At 39.5% G+C, this 22307-nt stretch overlaps 1 protein-coding gene across 1 annotated transcript in view; it reads left to right on the top strand.

Annotated features, from left to right (window-relative positions):
- LOC142152150 (uncharacterized) overlaps window positions 1–22307 on the top strand; it is a 61642-nt gene that overhangs the window by 1051 nt on the left and 38284 nt on the right. Inside the window, exons 2-4 of the mRNA XM_075208475.1 lie at window positions 8466–8541; window positions 8624–8722; window positions 20153–20257. Of these exons, the coding sequence (XP_075064576.1) occupies window positions 8509–8541; window positions 8624–8722; window positions 20153–20257 (237 nt within the window). The 5' untranslated portion in view covers window positions 8466–8508. The remainder of the gene's footprint in view (window positions 1–8465; window positions 8542–8623; window positions 8723–20152; window positions 20258–22307) is intronic.

The raw sequence follows: 22307 nt of genomic DNA, 5'->3' as shown, positions 1-22307 counted from the left end.
AGTGTTGGAGCTCTTACTGACACTGGGATTGCTGGAGTAGCAACTCTGCCATACCAGTGGTCTTAGCGCCAATTCCCATTGTGTAAATATATTAAAAATAAATAAATAAACACACACAGGGTAACAATAAAGTTTAAATAATCCACTTTGTGCTATGGAATTTAGCCTGTTATCTACATTGGGACAGGGACTGATGTGATTGATATAATATTCTCTGTTTAGTGCTGCATAATATGGTGCCTCTATATAAATAGATGAGAATAAATAAGTGATCCCATGGAGAGTAACTCCTTCACTGATGAAGATTTTCTCATCCCTTTGCTGGACCTTAATTTTATGCAGTACCCACACAATTTATATATTTTTTATATGTTTTTTTTATTGCACTAAATTTTCAGTACATACCAATAGTTTGTACCTCCTGAGCATCTACCTAAAATGGGCAAAATTTGTAAATTTTCTCTAAACTCCACCAAGAAATACTTGTGAATACTGTGATTCTTGTTTTGGCATCAAACCATCCTTCCAAAACAGGAAAAAACAGGTTTTCATAATAAAATAACTTGAAAAGGATAATGATGCCTTGAAAGAAGCCCAATAAAGCATATTATTTTGAAGACAAAACAACCTAACTCATTAAACAAGAGTGAGTTTATAATGCTTTCTCTAGCAATAACTCCTAAGGGGCATCTTTAGTTCAAAGACTTTCCTCTTTCAAATGAGGGTACCCATTTGTGACAGGATGGTCAGCCTATGCCATCCTGTCCATGTTGCTGGGGACCAACTGGACCTGCTTTGTGACCATCGCCTTTCTTTCTCCCAAATTGCGTTCCTCTAAACGCAGTATGGACTTGCTGTTGCCACAATTAGGCTCCTTCGACACCTAGAACTAATTCTTTCTGGGTAACTCTCGCTGCTAGTGTACCCCCTTGCTGGGCACTAGGGCTGGTATACCTGATCCCTTCCTTTAGATCAGGGATGCTGTGGATGGTTCCCCCTGGCCTATTACACTGGCCAGAGCAGCGGGTAGCGGGCAGAGTGTTGGTACTACATGCTGGGTCCCAACCTCAGTACAGCCGGATAACAGATTAGATTGGTCACAGGAATTTACAGCAGGTAAGTAGGCGTCAAACCAGAATCTTGAAGCTGTGGTGTTTTATTAGCTCAAGTTGTCCTAATAAGGACAGTTACAGGTACTAGCAATCTTTCCAGAGTTACAGATGGGATGATACATTACATGGTCAAATAGTGATCTGTTTGTACAGTTTTGCATACATAGTCTGGCAGTGGGTAGTCTGGCCCCCTGATCCTCCCTGGCACCAAAATGTCTGAAGTTATATCAGATAATTTAACATCAGGATGTGATATATTTTCCAAGCTTGGAATTAGCGCAATATTAAGCTTGAATAAGATTCACATCAATCTGTGATTTCCTGAGTCTTACAGAGATAGGAAGTCTAAACATCAAGTCTAATTACCCACTCCTGTATTTTCAGGTTAAAAATACATGTTGGTCACTAAGATGAAAAGGTCTAGTTAACATGACATTACCTACCTTCAGACAGTTGCAAAATCTCCCTTCCTCCACACATATGTCTATCTGGGATTTCCTCTAGAAAAGTTACAAAACCAAATCATGACATATTGGCGGGAATTCAGTTGACAGTGTTACTCGCGAGAAAAACGCAGCCCACGCAGTAATAGTGCGCATTATTACCGTTAGTACGGTAATTTCAATACTGATTTTTGCTCGCATCTCTGAGAGCCGCAAGAAATCCGCGTTAAAATTGCCATACTAATGGTAATAGTGCACGGGCCGTGTTATTCTCACGAGTAATGCTGTCTATCAAATTTACGCAACTGTCTCAGAAATTAATACATTTCCATAAAATATATGTCAATAAAAAAATCGGTACATTTGTAATGATATAAATTGGCGCACTGCGCTGTTAATTTTAAAAAAATGTATACAATAAGTTATTTATAAGTGATCAGTGATATTTCTTGAGTGGTCAGTGACCAAGTAAGGTGTATCAGATTAATCGGCGAGCCGGAGAGCCAAGAAACATATAGGTCTGTTGTTTGCAAGAACTCTGCAAACAACAGACCTATATGTTTCAGAGTTTGCAAGAACTCTGAAAAAAGACATCAGTTTTGAAGTTCACATTACGTTGGCATATCACAGTCACGCAGGAGTATATTATATGGCATTGTGCCAACAAACAGAAGAATACATATTTCAAGGCTAAGCAGAATACATTTGATGTGGGTATAATGATATTATAACGTATTTCTAGAATCCTCTGTAGTAAGCAGGTGCCTTATCTATATACGTCATATGGCCTTGGTTTCACAAGTAACAGAGAGCTGTGTAGCTTCCATGGCACTGAGCCAGCATGTAGCGCAGTACAAATCTCCAAAACTAAATAATCTTTTTCTAAACAGAAACTTCTCCGTTTTGTTTGACATACTTTTTGAACAAAGACTATCTGTTAACTCTTTCACCAGCCACACCCTTATTTTTAATAGGGGGAGATTTGTGTCCTCGTCCACCATCCCTGGACTTCTTAAATTCTTTTTGTAGTGTTGGGTGTAGTTACCTGGCGCTCAAGTATGTCCACCAGACAATAACGTCTAAGAGGCCACATGGTTTCAAAGAGAGGGCTCCCCTCTTTTAAACGACAGTGCCGCTGAGTCTCTAGGTGACAGGAAATGGTAAATGTTTTTAGATAGTGTATGGCTGAGCGCTGGCATGCTTTGTGATAGTGTCATTGGCACAATGTCATCATTATCAGAGGTTTCCCTGTTAACACACACTCATCATTTCTGCAGTAAAGAAAAGGTGAGTGTTATCTTTAGATATTTAACACCATGGGGTAAATTTATCAAGCTGCCGGTGTGATAAAGTGGAGATGTTGCCTATAGCAACCAATCAGATTCTAGTTATTTAGTACATTTTTACAAAATGACAGCTAGAATCTGATTGGTTGCTATAGGCAACATCTCCAGTTTTTCAAACCCGCAGCTTGAAATATTTACCCCCATGAGTGTTAAGGACGACTTGTCCATAGCACTTTAGAGGTATATGAAGGAGGATAATGTGTATGGACATATAGAATGTTTTAACTCATTGTCTTTCCTCCGTCCAGACTCCCATCCCACCATGACCTCTCCATTGTCGTCAACAACACCACCATCTCCTCTGTCACCCAACTCCGCTGCCTGGGTGTCACCCTCGACTCCTCGCTCTCTTTTGCCCCCCCATATTCATTCCCTTGCCCAAGCCTGTCACTTCCAACTACGAAACATCGCCCGCATCCGTCCCTTTCTCTCTCAGGATGACACCAAGACTATCATCCACGCACTCATCATCTCCCGCCTGGATTACTGAAACCTCCTCCCCACCGGCCTCCCCCACTCCCATCTCTCCCCCCTCCGCTCTATACTCAATGCGGCCGCAAGACTCATCTTCCTCTCACGCCGCTCCTCCTCTGCCTCCCCTCTCTGCCTCGCACTACACTGGCTTCCCTTCCCCTACAGAATCCTTTTCAAAATCCTCACCACCACTTACAAGGCTCTCTCCCACTCTACTGCCCACTACATCTCTAACCTCCTCTCCATTCACACTCCTGCCCGCTCCCTGCTCTCAGCCAATGATCAACGCCTCTCCTCCACTCTTATCATCTCTTCCCACTCCAGAATCCAAGACTTTTCCCGTGCTGCCCCCCTTCACTGGAATGACCTCCCTCGTTCCATCCGCCTCTCTCCTACTCTGTGCTCTTTCAAGCGTGCATTGAAAACCCACCTCTTCCTTAAAGCCTACCAACCATCCACATAACCCCTTCATCTCCTCCACTCGCTCTCCACTCGCTCTCTCCCCTTGCCTCATCTGGCTCCCCCTGTGCCTGTTCTGTTTTCCCTCCCTTAGGATGTAAGCTCACATGAGCAGGGCCCTCTTCCCTCCTGTATCCCTACCTGTTCTTCTGCTCCGTGCTTATTGCATTAGCCAGCCTGGAGTTTCTGAAGTATTGGTATTTTTGTTTATTGTTTTGTACTGTTTCACCCTGTATAGTCTACTGTTTGTACTGTGTACGGCGCTGCGGAAACCTTGTGGCGCCTAACAAGTAAAGGATAATAATAATAATAATTTAGAGGCATTTGCACACATTGTACTTGGGTTAAAAACGCAAGTGATCGCTGTAATCAAAGTAAAAAAAATAATAAAACAGAATTCCCCTATGTATCACTTACATGACTCATCAAAATTACTTGGCAAAATGGGAACAGACAAGTTGTTTCACTGTGTGTTTTTACTTTTTTTTTGAGGTTACAGAGGTTAGACCATTTTTACTTTTTGTTCTGGAAGGATCAAAAATCTTAGTGCTCCATCTATTGGATTGAATTGTAATAACCCACATATCCAGATAGTATATTTAACAGTGTTAAGCTCTATAAATTGTATGATAATACAGTTATGGGTTTTATTATTCTGAATGCTTTTATTTGCAAAAAGTATTTTCTACAATTTTGGGCACACATTTGCACCTAAATGCAGTGGTAGTAGATAACCCTTAGTGCCAGTGCTTATTGTATTCAACAGAATATGCAGCATTTAAAATGGTGAGTTATGGCTTTTAGCATACTAGCAGCTGTATATCATACTTGCCAACTTTAGAAAGTTGGTTTCCGGGAGCCTGCCGGAGGAGGTGGGAATGATGGGGGGGGCAGGGCTCCAAAATGTGCGTCATTTTGGACCTGCCCCCGTGACGTATTGACGCAAAGGCTGGATAACTCTAGATATTACTTTAGATTTAACTTCTTGGATAAGACCCAGCTTTGAGAGTCTCCCCATCTAAACAGACAGGCAGTTCATAGAGGAGTAATGTGCACAGGTGACCAGTGGCTGTATATTAAGAAGAGATTTAGGAATTAAGTGCTCTATAACAGAAGACACCGGCGGTTGGTATTGATACTGTTCATAGCAATTTGTGTATTGCGTACTACAATAAACTATTTTGGAAAGGCCTCTTTTTTTTTTTTTTTTACTTTATGCCACATAAATATTGCAGTTGTTGGTAGTATCTGTTAAATGGACATGTGTCTCTAAATCACTTGGGTGAAGACATTGCAAATTACTATTTAATCCCAATCTTTAATATAGCAAGGCCTCGTACCTCTAGATTGTCTACAAGTGAGCGCACTGGCTTGTTCATTGTAAGTTATTTCACATTACTCCTCACAAAAGATGGCTACACATATAGCATAAACTATCAGAGCCAGACATTTCTGCTACGAGTTAATTTATTGCTTGCTCATTATATATATAATAGTGCCACCCACTTTAAGAGAAATCGTGACTGCATCTCAGCTTTTCTCCAGGCCGGGTGGATGGCAGCCCATTCATCCACGGCCGGAGGGAGTGCTCGGCCGCATGACACATGGGTAGTATTCTGTGTCTACCCATGTACAGGGCAAAACATAAATCATTAATAAAAATTAAAAAAGAATAAATATATATATATATATATATATATATATATATTCTATTTTTTTTTATATATAATGGCGCTAATAACCACAGCGTAAGCACAACAATATATATATCAATCGAAAACACAATATTCAGATAGAAGGAAAGTCCCAAATGTGTAGTTGGCTCATGTATGAGCGGCAGCCACGATGACCTGCAGCCAGATGGTTAGTCCGGATAGGGATAGTCACTGCAAACAAGAGACAGGCAGGGTGCCTCAATGTGTATGATCAATTATATAATATTAATAAATGTAATATGTTGCGTACCGTGAGGTAGTAATAGGTCATCAATTCTTATATGGAGGATCCTCCTCACGGGTTGTTCCTCCAAGTATTCCAGAGAATAGGACAATGCAGAAAGAGAGGCCAACATAGAGTAAGTCATTTGGACCAAATTACTTACACAGCATCTTTATACACAGGTGTGTTAAAGCACTTGTTTGTCATTACTGCACTAAAAGGCGCCTTTTCTTCTACTTTGTTAGATTCTACTTCTTCCTGTATGAACTAGCAGGACTCTGAAGGATGGCTGCTACTTAATGAAAGGGAATGCTTTTTAATGATAAAGATTTGTTTGGTTCTCAGTAGGGTTGTGCACTGGCCACTTTTCGTGTTTTGGGTTTTGGGTTCTGATTACCTTGAGGTTTTGGGTTCGAATGTGTTTTGCCAAAACACCCCACTCAAGGTTTTGGTTCTGTATTTGGGTTTTGGGTTCTGATTTTTTTTTTTTTTAAAAAAAAGCATAAAAAGTGCTAAAATCCAGATTTATTTTTTTTTTTCACTCCTACGCTATTATTAACCTCAATAACATTCATTTCCACTCATTTCCAGTCTATTCTGAACACCTCACACCTCACAATATTGTTTTTAGGCCAAAAGGTTGCACCGAGGTAGCTGGATGACTAAGCTAAGCGACACAAGTGGACGGCACAAACACGTGGCCCAACACGTGGCAGGATCAGTGAACTTATATAGCAGTACCACTGGACTTATACGGCAGGATCAGTGCCTTGCTTGCAGTCTCCTCGGTAACGCAAATAATCTGTACAAATATGCACACAGGGGCATGGCCAGTAAAATATGGAACATACTTTATGGATACTACCATTGTAGCAGAGGGCTGTGAAACTGACACATGAAAGCTAATCATAAATAGCTATAACATTATAAAATAACAAACCATTCAATAATAATACAGCAGTTAAACAAAAATCATTCAACTGTAAATTTAAAAATACACAGAAAAAACCCACAAAATATACAGTTAACATGAGAAAATGTATGTAACAATATGAAATCTGCCAGACCCAAATCAGAGTTCAATGTAAAGCTTTGCTATTATAAAACATGTTTAACAAATATAAACTTCTGTTTTTCAGGACGTATTTTCCTGATGAATGGACAAAAATACTGATAGTTGGATTGTGAGTTTTGTTCATAATGCATTAAACAACTTCCATCCCCTTAGAGATCTCACATTATATGTAATTTATAATACATTCTTTATAAAAAATTAAAAAAAAAGCACCAACTTCCAAATTTAGAATGCTTTGTAGCAAAGAAAAGTGGACAAAGTCATAACCACAAATTGAATTATGGTAACAGTCATTAACTTGTCATACACACATAGTATGTATTTGCCCAATTTTTGCTTCGATATCCCAAAGATGGGCTTTAAGAAAATACATCTGATTTGGGTCCTCTGTCAATAGCGATTCACCTGTTCAATTCCATGTCAAATAAAGTGTCTAGCTCAGAAGTATTGCAAGATTTAAACTTCAATTTTAAAAACTAAACATAAATACAGTGAAAAAACTAAATACAATTATATATACACATCTCAAATGTTCATAAAATAAAACTTACCAACTGTGTCAAGGGCCAGTCTTGCTCCTTTCATCTTAGCTGATAAGAATCCCTACCACAAACTGAGGCCATTCACACTTACTACAAAAGGATCATTTGCCCAAGTATATTAAAAAATAATAAAAATAATTTAAACATTTTAAAAAATCCCTAAAAGTTGTGCAGATCCTCAGGATGTAGCGATAATGCAGTCCGGGTATAGAGATGAGTGCAGTATGAAGATGGCGACGGCAAGCGGGGGAATAATATGAATCCGGATCTTGCGAGATCCGACGGTGGGATTATGACGAAATGCCTCGTTTTGAGATTGGCAGGAATACCCGAACAGTGCTCGGATCGGGCTCGGATCCGCACTGTTCGGGGCTGTTCGTATTTAGAAAATCCGAGCCCGCTCATCCTTAGTTCTCAGCTAGGAATTGTATTGAATGTAAAGAACTGTGCATCAATGAGAAACCGGTTCCTTTTTAGAATTGCTTAAAGATTGCTAAAGGTGTTTGAGCACCATATACTACATTTTTAGTTTGATATTTAAGCAGGTGGGAAACCCTATTTGTATCTTCCCCTTCCCTTTAGGATGTAAGCTTTCACAAGTAGGGCCCTCTTTCCTTTGTGTTCTCCTTCTACTATTCCATCACCCTCCGTACCTCTAAGCCTGCTTCCCTTGCCCTTTTTTCTTGAGCCTAGGCCTACTTCATGTTGGACATTACCATCACTTACTCACTGTCCCATAAACAACTTGATCTGCATTAACAACTTATCTGTGTCTAATCTGTTAACTAGTAGATATCTGGTCTTTGTATAATTATGTTTAGTTTATTAATGTATTTTGTAATGTATTATGGATCATTGCTGTCTGTGTATTGTATCCTACTGCAAATTTCATGTATGGCATTGCAGAATTTTTGTGATGCCTTATAATTAAAAGATAACATTAATAGAAAAAAGTAAAAAAAAAGTCTGCTGAGAGTTATAGTGCTGCTGATAGGGCGTGCTATCAATATGTTTAATATTAATTATTATTGTTCTGTACATAAGTGTTCTTTTTTATGCCTTTCTTCCTTCTTCAGTCATACTCTACCACAGGGTTTCAAACAAGGGATTTGCTTGAATATGATGTATACACATGCTGCTTCTGCTGATCAGGTGAGACTTTTGAATATGACACAACTATTATTATTTACATACTTTATAATTATAGTAAGTTAGTGCATCTTATCTCTTTCAGTGTGGGAATACCCCTCTGCACTATGCTGCCCATGCTAACCACTTAGACACAGTTATTAAACTGCTAAAGGATGGATCTAAAATACTGAGCACGAATGGGGTGAGTATGTGTTTGAGGAAACTACTCTTACATTGGAAGTAGTTGAAATTGCAGAGTACTAAGCATTGTTTAATATAGTGCAAATTATATGCCTTGTCTAGAACATATGTCTGGGTGGTGGATTCTTTGATTGGTGGATCAGGGCTGAGCTGGATTAAGAGGGGAAGGGGCTTTGCACAGGGGACACGTGCCCGGACCAATCTCATGAGGTGTCCCATACACAGGATTAAATTAACTGTTGTAAAACAATCTAATCACGCTGTGAGTGATCCGCTGTGCAAGGCATTACGCGGACTGCATCAGATGCGTACCTGTCCTCTGCTGTGAAATCATACAGCACAAAGTGACACTGCACGGGCTCAGCGTGCTGACGTTGACTATTCACTGTGCAGAGTAAGAAGGGGGAGGCGCTGGAGCACATGTGTGACGTGGAGTGCGGAGCACAAGAACGAGAGTATAACAGGGGTCTGTCTAATCACAGCTCCCAGGAAAGCCTGAGGATAGGCAGTGTGGAACATCCAGATCTGCCTCAATATTATAGTAAGAAGTAATAAATGAGAGAAAGAACTCTGTACTTCATTTTCAGTTATAGCTTTACTTTTCCTTTGTTCATTTTGTTTGGTTTATTTTGATAAAGATGTACTGTTTTTCTCTCATTTTTGTCACTGCTATGTTTATTTTTTTACCATACCATATAATTGGTCAATATTGAAAATTAGGGACATCTGCAGAGACGAGAAAAACAACTATGCTTTAGTGGAGCAAAAGTCAAATGACAAGTTATTATTTAAAGCCAAATTGTAGGTTCATTCTACTCCATCTCAAGTATCCCCCTGTAAAAGGATTTTCTCTGCGTTGATTAAGGGGTTTTAATCTCCTTAATAATCTGGCATATGTATGGATGACCATTTAATACCATAATATATATGACTATTACCGTCAACCAACTCCTCGCAAAGGTACTTCTAAATTAACCTAAGAAATATTATTCTTATATTCCCTTAAATCCACAGGACCAATATTCATATAATAGCTTATGCGCATATCTTCAAGAAAGACTACGCACAAAATATAGTTGAATTTAAAGCGTGTTGTATTATTAACATTCTAATTGCGAAACGTATGTATATATTATGGAACAGTAAACAGCGTAACAATATTTTACACAAAGTATAGATTTTGGTGCCATATATCACATTTATTGGCTGTTCTATAAATATAGTCATTGTGTGTGTGTTTTGACTAACTTTTGTATAAATGTGTGTGTGTGTGTGTGTGTTTAGAGGAGGAAGCACACAGCCACACTCCATTCATCTCACATATCTCATTCAAAGTCCGACAATCATTATAACACATGATATCTCAACCACATTATCTCAGAGATTCAGCGTTTCAAACTACCCTTTAAACCAACAGTCTAACAAAACGTTATATTTAACAATCTGACCACTTCCTGAACAATCCAATCACCCTCCATGCAACCAAATCCCAACCTCCCCAGAGACTCAGAGCCACAAACCACCAATGCTTCCATGACCAAAACTTAACCAACACAGAACCATGTATAACATAAATGCCTCCATTTAATCCAACAACCTATCCCTAACACGACAGGAATTCCAAGAATTGTACAGCACTACAGGAGTCAAACACCGTGTCGGCCATCTTGATACATGTGTTCGCAATGGCCTAATTTACTGCCAATGCAGTCTTTCATAGCAACAGGGCCCAGTTCTTATTAGACTACACAATCACATACAAATCAGACTAACACCATACCTTTACCTATGTTATATCTACACAGCATTGCAACATTAATACAAGGCATGCAGTTAACACTATCCATACCAAATCGAGGTCTAACTTTTAAAACCAACACAATCTCGAAATAACTCTTGCACTAAACTCAGCCTATTCCGATAACATTTACCAACTGTACCTTCAAATAAACTTCCATATTACTAACACCAAATGATTATTCATTCTCATGTACTGTACCACATATGCGTCCAGATTCGACCATCTTCCATTCAACAACACATTACAACATTTATAACATTTATGTATCCAGACTCACTCATCTTTCATTCATTCCATTCAAAAACTCCCATCATTCCTACTAGTCGGAGCCTGTGTAGGCCATGAGGTAAGTCACTACCCTGCATGTCCACATAGGGGCAATGGCAGCATGTCCCCACAGTCTGGGGACAAAGCATGAAATGAAAGTGCTTTTTCTTTGAATCATGTCTAAACTCTTGTGGGTGGAGACTACCTTCCACAGGAACCACTCACAGCATTCATATGCTAATTACTGACCAAATGAAGACCGGTTTTCAAGTATTCACAAGCCATGTATTCAGTGGGGGGAAGGAAGGTTCTGTTCCTAATCAGAGTGCTCATTCAACTATGGCTAAATTCTGATATATGTTATAAAGTGAAACATAAATAATAGATTATTTATATACTCTTCATCACTCCCATTTGGTCATAGTTTGAGAATTTATCTATTTAAGAGCACAGAGTGGGGGTGACTTCTACCCATGTTTCTTCTGGGTACTCCAGTTTCTTCAATAGTCCTAAACCACCCTATAGTCTGTGTGTAAGTTTGTGGTATGAGCTTTGTGATATGATTGCCGCTATATAAATTATAATAATTATTACTAATAATAAGAGAAATTGTTATTCACTTAGGTTCTTTTTATCTGTCATTTCAATTTTTACGGCACTGTGTATATGTTATTTATATACATAAAAAAAGAGTTTACTTTTGCACTATTATATTTGGATATGTGTTAAATAAATATTCATTTTATAATTTAATTGGTCTGACTGCCCCTTTAATATTTACTACCTACTTGTAATTAAAAACAATTATAAATAAATCTGCGCAACTGATCACAAGCAGCACTCTGTACCTTGACTCCTTACAAACAAAAATAGGGACAGAGATGGCGTTAAGGATAAACCAAATTCATAATATACCTTAAAATATAACAATAATTACTCCTATTATTGTTTTCTGCCTTATAAACAACCCCTTAAATCAAGCGCCATCTAGAGTCTTTCAATGATGACAGTACTTGTTGTGAGTGATAGTTCCCAAGTCTCTCTTATCCTGTGGATGATCTTCCAGTTATTGATGGGAAATCTAGTTCATTTTGAAGATTAGTTTATTCTGATCTAGTTCACACAAAAGATTAGTTCATTTCACTCATTTCACACTCAGAAGTTCATTTCACTCAGTAGTTAATTTCACTCATTTCGCTCAGTAGTTCATTTAGCTCAGTTAGATCACTGGCTCTGGAACACTGCTGAGAGAAGTGATTGGAGACATAGATCTAGTCTATTACACATACTGTAGGCATATATACTACCTCATTAGATGAGTTATAGTCCTGTTAAAATTATCAGATAAGTTTAATATGTCGGATCATTTTTAATATTTTAAAAAGGGCAATCACTTATACAAAAACTAGTAGTGACATGTTGAGCTCTGCAAAATGAATTACATTTTCATTATTATTTTTTATTTCCATAATATGCAAATGAAAAAGACCCAAATTCAGAGTATTATAAAGTGTCACTTTTTTGCTTTTAAAATTAAAATCAGTGCGAACAGGATTTAGGGGAGATGTATCAAACCTTAGGCGGGAATTTTTACAGCTGTTAAAAGACCCAAAATAGGCATCACGTCACTGGGGGCGCAATTTAGGAAGCCCCGCCCCCTACGCCCATACCTCGATCCAGGAACTCCCAGACGTAACCAACATAATGTTGGCAATTATGATTAATCGGCTTCTGTCATTTATCTAGCAGAGTCTATAAAATGGCAGAAAATGATTAGTTGCTATGGGCAACGTTTCCACTTTATCTCTCTTGAAGGTTTAATACATCTACCCTGTATATATGGTGCAGTAAACAGAACTACAGTATATAGCATGCAGCACTCAGCAGTGCAGTGTGTCTTGAGCTGACAGGGAAGGGAATGTATCCTGCGACTCATGAGCTAAATGATCTAAATGAGTGAAATGATTCAGAGAGTGAAATGATTCGGAGAGTTAAATGATTTGGAGACTCGTATGAGTCAGATGAGTGAAATGAACTAGATGAACTATTGAACTTCTGAGCGAGGAGAATGACTCATGACTCATAGTCAGTGATCAGCTCCACAGTCTCACACAATGTCTGAGCACAGCAGTGCCACCTTTGGTAGTTTAGAGGTACTGACTCATGAGTATTAAATGAGAGAGCTGAATAAAAACAAAAGAGCCAGTGTGAATGAGATAGTGAGTGAGGCTGCTTGAGCTGCTCAACTTTATCTCTAACTCGTCCCACTTGTTTTAGTTCCTGGTGAACTAATCTTTGCCAGAGCTGTGAACTAAATGTTTTAGTTCACTTTGAAGATTAGTTCATTTGAACTAATCATTCGTGAACTACCCATCACTACTTCCAGTGATGTAATTCTATTCATACCAGAATCTGAAAAATTAATACTTTAAAATTCTTTCCAATTTTCCTTCCAAAAGTGTATATTGAAAAAAAAACCAGAAAAATATATCATCGTGTAATAGAGTATAGTAAAATGTATTAATCCTTAAAGTGATTAAGGATTAAAAAATGTGATGCTAGAATGAATACTTATAGTGCTTTAAAATAATATATAAATCAATTTCTCATAAGTGATGTTTCCATATCATCACCCTACACAAAAGAGAAATACACACCGCACCCTTCAGTGAATGCACTTACAATATGTCATTCCAAAAATAGCATGTAGCTGTAAGTGAAGTATCTTCTACTTTTTTTTTTCCCCTGTAATTTGTGATCGGTTAAACATCTCAAGCTCCGTTTTTCAGCTTCATATAAAAAGAAGAATAGTGCTCGTAGTGCATTGTCATTTTTATTGAAATCCAAACAACATATCACATTTAGGAACATCCTCCCAAAACAATTACCATTTAATATTCTGAACCAATATCCTGGACTCTTACCCCAAAATAGATGTTATGCATGTGAAGGAATAAGACGTTCTTCACGTACATAATTTATAGCTGATATTGAATCTCCTACCCCTATATACCCAATTGGCTGCTTTCTAACTCCTAGGGGTAAATGTATCAAAGTGCGAGTTTGCCAGCGTGTTGAAATAGCGGCAAATCGCGGGTAAACCCGCGATTTTTTTAAAAAAAAATGGAAATGTATCAAGCTACGATTTTGACACTCATGTTCAAAATCGCTGGTCATCTCTGGCGATTTTGAGCGATGTAAACACTCCCGAGTTTAGCTAACTCTCCTGTGTTTGGCAAACTCTCCTGTGTTGTAACAGTGAGATGTAAACACATCACTGTATTTACTGTATTACAGGTTACGCAAGTAGCGTAGCGCATGTGCAATGCGCTACGTTAATTGCGTAAGCGCTAGATACAGTATTATGTGATTTCCCCACTAGCGTGGGAAAATACCATAATACAGTAGTTAGCTCTTACGCAAACAGCGTAAGAGCATTGCGAAACGGACCTCCTACTAGGTAGGAGGTGTTTGCGGCGGCTCCTGGCTTTTTTTTATTTTTATCTTCAATCAAGACTCAAGATTCGGGATGTACAAATATGGGCCCCTTCTGGGCGAAGAGTTCCTGATTGCACAGATTCCCTTATGGAGGTATCAATGGCTGGGACTGGGGCAAGCCGGCAAGATGGATTTACAAATAATAAGTGACATTGGAGCAAGAAAGAAGGCATCATCGGTAAGTATTTGGGTTTTATTATTTTAATAAATACTTGTGGTTTAAAAGAGGGTGGTTAGTGTCTTTATTGTGGGTTTTATTATTTTTATTAAATGTATGTGGTTTATAAGAGGGTGTTGTGGCTTTGTAAACTTTTTTCTTTGTGGAACTACAGGGCCCAGCAAGCCAGGGATGTCAGGGCATGTTGGCACTTGTGGTTCTCCAAGTGCCAACATGCCCTGGCTGCCGTGGGTATGCTGGTGCTTGTAGTTATACAAGCACCAGCATGGCCACACTGTTTTTGGCAACCTGGCTGGCTGGGACTTGTAGTTCCACAAACAAAATTGGTGTCAGTTTGTTTTTTTAGCTACTTTACGCCGTATTACCCTACTACCCACAGCCCAGGGGTAGTAGGAAGAGCCCTAGTGCTATCAGCACTGGGCTGGTTCTTTCTAGGGGGGGGGCCCGCTCGTTTTTTTTCAGCGGACCCCACTCCCTAGGGAATCCAGCCCAGCGCTGAACAGTCTAGGGTTGGTTAGTCATTATGGCAGGGGGACCCCTGCCGCGCGTCCCCCTGCTATAGTGCCGCCAACCCTGGCTGGTTTGCCTAGTGCTGGTAAAGTGAAAATCGGGGGAACCCCACGCAAAATTTTTCCCCGATTTTTCACGGGACCAGCACTAGTCAGGCAGCACTAGGGTTAAGCATAAATAGCGGGGGGACCTCACGCTTTTTTTTTTTCAACTTTTATCTGTTCTTTAACATTTTAACACTGCCAGGGCAGTGTAACAGTGATGTGTTTGTACAACACGCTGCTATCAAGCAGCGTGTTGTATCTGGCGTGTTTTGATGCAAACTCTCCTGAGTTTGCTAACTCGCAGCTTGATACATTTGAGAGCTGTATAGCTGCAGTGGCAAACAGTCGGGAGTTTGATCACTGGCGATTTTGCAAACAGCGATTTTGACAGAAGCACAACTCTGGCGATTTTGCATGAAATCTCAGCTTCATACATCGGCTAGTTTCAACTCTCCTGAGAAAATCGCTGGAGTTGCAAACTCGCAGCTTGATACATTTACCCCCTAGTCTTCTTTAGTGCCTGTCGCAGCTGAGTGCATTTTTAATAGCTGCCTTTGTGCTTTTTTATTTTTATTTAATATGATTTTTTTTAATATATGCGGTATCTTCTCCCATGCATGTCATCCCTCAACCCTCACTGGGATGCAGGTAATAGACTGCTGAGGTCTGCGAACGGCTCCTGCTGCCAGCAGTCCCCTTCCACAAAGGGATTCGTCTCCAAGTAGTGCCCAGGATATCTGGAGGTACAGCAGTCACATAAGTGGTATAAGATGCAGTTATCCCCCCTAGGAGCTGCAAACAGATAGTGGGGGACTCTGAAGGGAGGGGGGTGTCAGATGGGAGCTACTTTTCCTATCGGCTCCAAACTAAGCACTAGGGGACCTTGGGTCCAGTGATCTCCCTCCAGCATCTCCTTTCTGGTTTGGCTTCCCTGTAAGCCCACAAGAAGAGACGGACATTTTGGGACACGTCCTTCTAGCTGTGAGCCTGAAGCAGTAGCTCCTACCTACCTCCCTGTTTGTCCTCCTTGCTGTAAAGGGACTTAGTGGTGGGGCATTTGAAAAGCAAGTAGCATGATGGGCAGGATACCCACTCCGGGCACTCATTTGGTCAGAGCCCACCTGCTTCTCTTCAGGGCTCAGTGGTTCTGGTTTACCATAGACACCTGGGTGAGAGGCATTGTCAGCCGGGCGATATATAAAAGCATGTGGGCCTATGAGATGTCATTCAGTCCCTAATTTTGGCTGTTACAGAAAAAGAAAGGGATTTGGGATTTTACTCAAACCTCTTCCTGGTCCAGAAGCTGGACTGCTCCTGCTGACCTATGCTGAATCTGAAATACCTAAATGTGCAGTTGAGGGTGGGCAGGTTCAAAATGGAGTCATTACAGTGATGGTGGCCCTTCTCAGATTTAGAGGGTTGACAGTCATTCTGTACTTTAACGATATGCTGATCAAGGTGAGTTCCTTGCTTCAGTTCCATGTTCAGGAGACATCCCAGGTGTTTGAAATCACATAGTTGTATTATCAACTTGATGCCATCTCAGAGGATTATCTTCATGGGCCTTCTGTTCAACACTGGGCAGCAGCGGGTGTTCATACCAGAGAACAAGATCCTCTAGATACAGGGTCTGACAAAGTCGATAGGTGTTGGTTCATCGGGGCATGAAATTATTCTGAAAGATGGTTTCCACCTTTAAAGTGGTGCAGTCTACGCAGCTTTATTTATAAGTATTCCAGCTTGAGTTAATTTTGAAGAGAAGCAAGTCACACTAGCTCTTGTCCAGACAGACTTTCAGTCTGTCGCTGGAAATGTGAGTTTCCCTCCATTGGTGGCAGAAGAACAGCAACCTCAATAAGGGTCGCCCGTTCACCACCTGAGACTAGATATTGGTGACAGTAGATGCCAGTCTCTGAGCTTTGGAGGCATCCAGCACCGGTTTCAGGCTCAGGAGGTCTTGGTACTCCGATGTACTTAGAATGGCAGAGGGCCTAGAGTGGCACCTGCCTCTAAGACACGACCAGTTAAGTCAGGGCCGCATCCTCCACAAGAGTTTAGCTCAGCTTGCTTTAATGACATGACTGGTTTACTTAAAGGATGATTCAGACAATGATCAAGGCTTGCAGGCCTGTGACGGCCATGAATTACCACAGAGATTGGAAGATCTACATCTCGTAGTGTGAATTGAAGGGGTTTCCTCCTTCTTGTTTCAGATGTTGCCGGACAATGCAGTTTCTGCAGCATGGTTGTGAAAGGGGGTTAAACATTAGTTTGATGACGGTCCAGGCTTCAGCCCTTTCAGTTTGCAATAAGACAGAATTGCCTCTTACAGGGAGTGATGCATGTGCAGCCTCCATACATCCCACCAGTGGCTCCCAATCTGGTGCTGACAGCCTTGCAACACTTTCCATTTGAACCACTCAGTTCAGTAGAGTTGAAATTCTTTACCTGCCAGAAAAGTGTCGACGCTGGGGACTTTGTCTTATAGATCTCCTTTCCTCATCTTCCATGAGGACAGGATGATGCTAAGGGCCATGTTTTCTTTTCTTACCCAAGTTGGTATCCAGGGTTCCACCTGAATCGGGAAATTGTGTGCCAGCTTTGGATCGGGATAAGTCTCCAGAGGAAGAGGGATCTCTGAATGTGGTTAGGACCTTGAGAACCTATGTGGATAGGACCAAGTATTTGTGCAGGACTCTACAACGTCACAGGAGAGGCTAGCCAGCCTCTAAGCAGACCATTGACAGGTGAATTGACAGTATTGAAACATCCGCAGAGTCTACATTGTCCCCCATGGATTATAGAGAAAAAGGGATTTTTGTACTTATGTTAAATTCTTTTCTCTGGATCCTATGGAGGACACTGGATGCCCTCCCTTTTATGCTCATTTATTTTTTAATTCCAACTCTGGTTCTGTGTTTTTTCACTATTATCCTTGTTAGCATTCTGTTTTTCGTGGAAGAACGTTGTTTTCTCACCTTCTTCTTTTTCTGTACTCCTGGTTTTTTGTCCTTTTGGGGCTTTGTTAAACAAGTGCCAAGGGTTGGAAACCTGCCAATGTGGTATAGAGGATCTTCAAGCCAGGGTGTATTACTGCTGACAACCCACCCATATCAGAGGAAGCACCGGCAGGCACTGGAAAGTCTGTTGCCAACTCTTTGCATGAAAGCTGAGCTTCATTCATAGACAAATATCCAGAATATTTCAAACCTATACTGTGCAAGACTGTGACGATAATGTAGAATATCAAATGACTGATTGTTATTTTCTCTGGAATTCATGTATGACAATGTGAATATTTTGTGTAACCTTTCAAAGTATGCTTTGATGACTGACTTAAGTGACCTGTGCAAGAATGTGTTGAAATTAGCTAGGCCTAGGGATAGATAAGCATCTCTGAGGAATTTTGAAGCCCCAAAGTTGTAAACCATCTCGCCACTCAAGCAGAAGCAGAGGTGAGAGATCCTTTGAGGTGCCAACATATATCTTAGTGATAAATTATTTACTTCAAAGCTCTGTGTCATTTTGGGAATCAATCTGACTTAATTGAAAATGTAATTCCTAAGGTGGGATTGAAGAACCATGTAAGAAGGGTTTAAAATCTTCTGATTTAGACATTGCATTGTTCATTTTCTTTGAGGGGACCTATGCCTAGGTCAGAAATATGCAATCTTCTCATCATGTACTCCTCACACGCCATATCTTAACTAGTAAGTTAGTGATTCTAGTTTTATTTCCTATTTTATTTCTGAAACTTATTTGTGCAACTTATCTTATATGTGTTATTAACTGTTTTGTAATTAAGCCTTGGAAATATTTTTCAGATTAATTAAATATAATTAGCATATTCTCCGTGATTCTTTGTGAATTTACAAAGCCAAGTAAGGCTCATGTGTATGTGATTTAAGTGTGAAAAATTAGCCATAGTAAATCCTTTGTGGTGGCAGAAAAGGTGTATTTATTGGGAAGTGACTAAGGTGACTCCAGTCACGACCAGCTTTTCAGATTGCTGTATCTAAGATAGGCTGGGTGTTCGTGACAAGGACTCTTTCCTCAATCCAAATTGCTCATTATAACACAGCCAGGCTTGGACCCAGACAGTCCTTTTGGACTCCCCAAGGGTACCCATACAGGGGCGCACGGAGGATTTTTCAGGGGGGGTTTCCTCCACCCCCCGAAAAAAACAAACCCTAGAGAGCTGCCACACATGCGTTTCGGCTGCACTGTACTACACAGCAGCCGTGGTGCTGTCAAAGAAGCGTCCACGGCGGTGCTGTATACAATACAAACGCTTATTTGACAATGCCGCGGCTGCTGTATAGTACAGTGCCGATATGTAGGGCACTTTTTTAGCGGAGGGGGTTTTCTAGAGACCCAGAAACCCCCCCTGCGTGCGCCACTGCCATATAACCGAAAAGAGCCCAGCAGTTATTATGTATCTTTCCCAATAACACTAGCCAAAATCACAAATATTTAAAACAAATTCCCAAACAGCCTTCCCTTCCCACTTAGGCTAGGTTAAACATTTCCATTACTCCAGTATGTGAAGATAAGGTTGAGTGCAAGCTTATATTGCTTTAGCTGAACAACCAAGGTGGGCCTGATCAGTTGCAGGCTTGGTGGTTGCTAAACATATTGCCACCTTACTGAACTATTATTTTATCTGGTAAAGTTTCCAAGGCATGGAAAATTACTGATAGTCATTCCGATCCAAAAAAGCAATCATAGGTTTACAGTCTGAAACAATGCTTCTATATCTTTTCTGCCCATATTATCCAAAGTCATGGAACACTGTGTTTATTTCTAAATCAGTAGGTTTTAAAAAACAACAATGGTCTTATTCTGTTTCCATCTGTTTTTTCACCAAAACATTCAGTAATGACAACCCTATTAAAAATCTGTAATAAAACTCAGTGTTGATGAATGTTACAATGTCAGCAGAGTAATCATATTTATAATATATAAGTAAAGATTGAATTTAGCATTGGTTGACAAGTCAGCTCAAATATAGCTTGAAGTAAAATATACTAGTTATGTACATACTACTTATTTACTCTTGATAATAATATATATTGGCATAATTTGAGAAATACTGAATTTAACTAGCTCTATGACTGTCTTCTTTCTCTGCAGAGTGGTCTTACTCCTTTGCACTTTGCGGCTTTTGGTGGAAATGTACAAGTACTAGAAACATTTATTTCTGAGTCCCCTCATGTTATCAACCTGCAAAGCATTAAGGTATATGTGGTAATGGAATATGTATTTAGTCCTCAAACTGCTCACTAATCAAAATTTTATATTTAGTCATGGTAAACACAATCTTTTTTTATTAGAAGCTGCTTTTCTCTGTTGTGGAACTTAACGTGAGGAATGAAGGTTGGGTCCTTGTGAAAAATATGATCACAGATTCATTACAATAAATCACCAATGTGCCATAGTTGCCAATTGCATCAAAGCACAGTATGTAAAGAAATAATAGCATTTTTTGTTGTAGTATTTTTCACACTTGGGGAAAATAGCGCCCACAATGAAAATCACATATGCTAGAATCCCTTCTGGAATCTGAAGAATTTAATGTTGCATATTCATTTTGAATTGATTTTGGCTGAAATTATTCTCACTGCCTCAAGGTGGAGCTTTGTTTTGCAAATTGACAGCGAATATTATTGGCAAAAAGAGAGGCTCAGAATTCCTTATATATAGAGCTAGAAGAGGTTTAACATTAGAGAGTGGACAATGGGGATCTGTGGGATGAAAAGGAAACAGTTGTGAGTGGATCAGAAGGGTTGTTCAGTCCATGTACATGCAAATTGATAAATTGAGAGTCAGAAACTTTAAAAGGGAGCAAAATAACTTTTTAGATTTTTGCAGAATTTAATAGGGGGCAACAGAATAGATTTAAGGAAGAAGGGGTGAGAAAGCTAGTTTTTTGCTAAGATTGCAGCAGATGGGCTCTATTTTTGTCCAACATTTATGAAAGTCAATATGGCGGTCACTCGCAGTACTGCTCTGCCCCATCCCTGAAGCTTGGCTTGCAATGACAGCCTTGACTTCAGTTGATGTTGCCAGATCAATTCAGTGCTGCAGACGGCTCAATGCAGAAGGTTGTGCTACTACATTTGTAAAGGGAAACCATTAGGCATCATCTCTCAGATCTGCCTGCAATTCTGTACTTATATATCCTGTTTAATTTTTATCTAAAAGTGGTATACCTGTCAGATACTGTTAGATCCCAGTTACAGTAAATTAAACATTCTAAAAAAAAAGTAGAACATTTTTTAAAGCAAAAACATTTCTAAAAGTGAAAAATAAAAATGACTTTTGTTTCTAGGTCCCATAGCTGCCACATACGTTATATAAATGTTACATATTTGAAATCCCTATACTTGAGATAAGTAGACAATATATTTTTGCAGTGTTTTCTGGGTTTACAATGCTAACTATGGAAATAATTATACAAGTACATGTGTATTTGATAGCTATTTATATAAAGATTTATTTTAATATGCTACCAAAAGAAAGACTTATATGTTTTCAACTTAACCCCCCAAAATCCAAAAGTGTATATAAGTATATTTTCTCTACATGATGCCCACTGGGGCAAAAGTTAAACTAATTTGAATGGCTGATTTACGTTCAAATAGAAAGTAAAATGTAATTCTAAAGATTTAAGACTTTTTTTTTTCTCCTACTTTGAGATCATGGTTTATCATTTAAAAACAAGAACAGCGATCAAATTGGACTGAACTAGTTTTGCTTTTTAAGGTTTTTTTTCCTGTCAATCATAATTAACTCTTTTTCTTTCTTCAAATAATCTCTCCAAATGTTTTGTTGTATTTGATACTATACTTGTATTTTTTCCTACCCAGTTTTGTTAATCTAAACCAAATTGCAATAAGAAACATGATAATCTCGCAATGGGGCAGTTTAATATATGAGAGGATAAACAGATGCAATACAATTTTTAATCTCTTGTGTCCAGCAGCAAGTATGATGCCAGACACACACATACCCCAAGCTGGGCAATGACCACAGGAAGGTGTGCCCATGCTGCACAAGTCAAAGCCTTTTCCAGAACCAGAATAGGAAGGAGGTAGAGTTAAAACAAATGAACGTGATTGCTAGCTGACTGTGTTGACATTTGTACAGTGACTGGTTCATCCTTCATGTCTCCACCTTCCACTGTCTCCTCAGTCAATACAATAAATATTTTTTACAGTTGGCTGTTCATCGTTTTATAGCATACACATATTTTGAAATGACAATCAGAAATCTCAGAATAGCTTTT

This window comes from Mixophyes fleayi, chromosome 4 (assembly GCF_038048845.1).
Source record: "Mixophyes fleayi isolate aMixFle1 chromosome 4, aMixFle1.hap1, whole genome shotgun sequence".
In the NCBI taxonomy this organism is placed as follows: Eukaryota; Metazoa; Chordata; class Amphibia; order Anura; family Limnodynastidae; genus Mixophyes; species Mixophyes fleayi.
The sequence above is the reverse complement of the archived record's forward strand: the minus strand, read 5'-3'. Positions and strand labels throughout refer to the sequence as shown.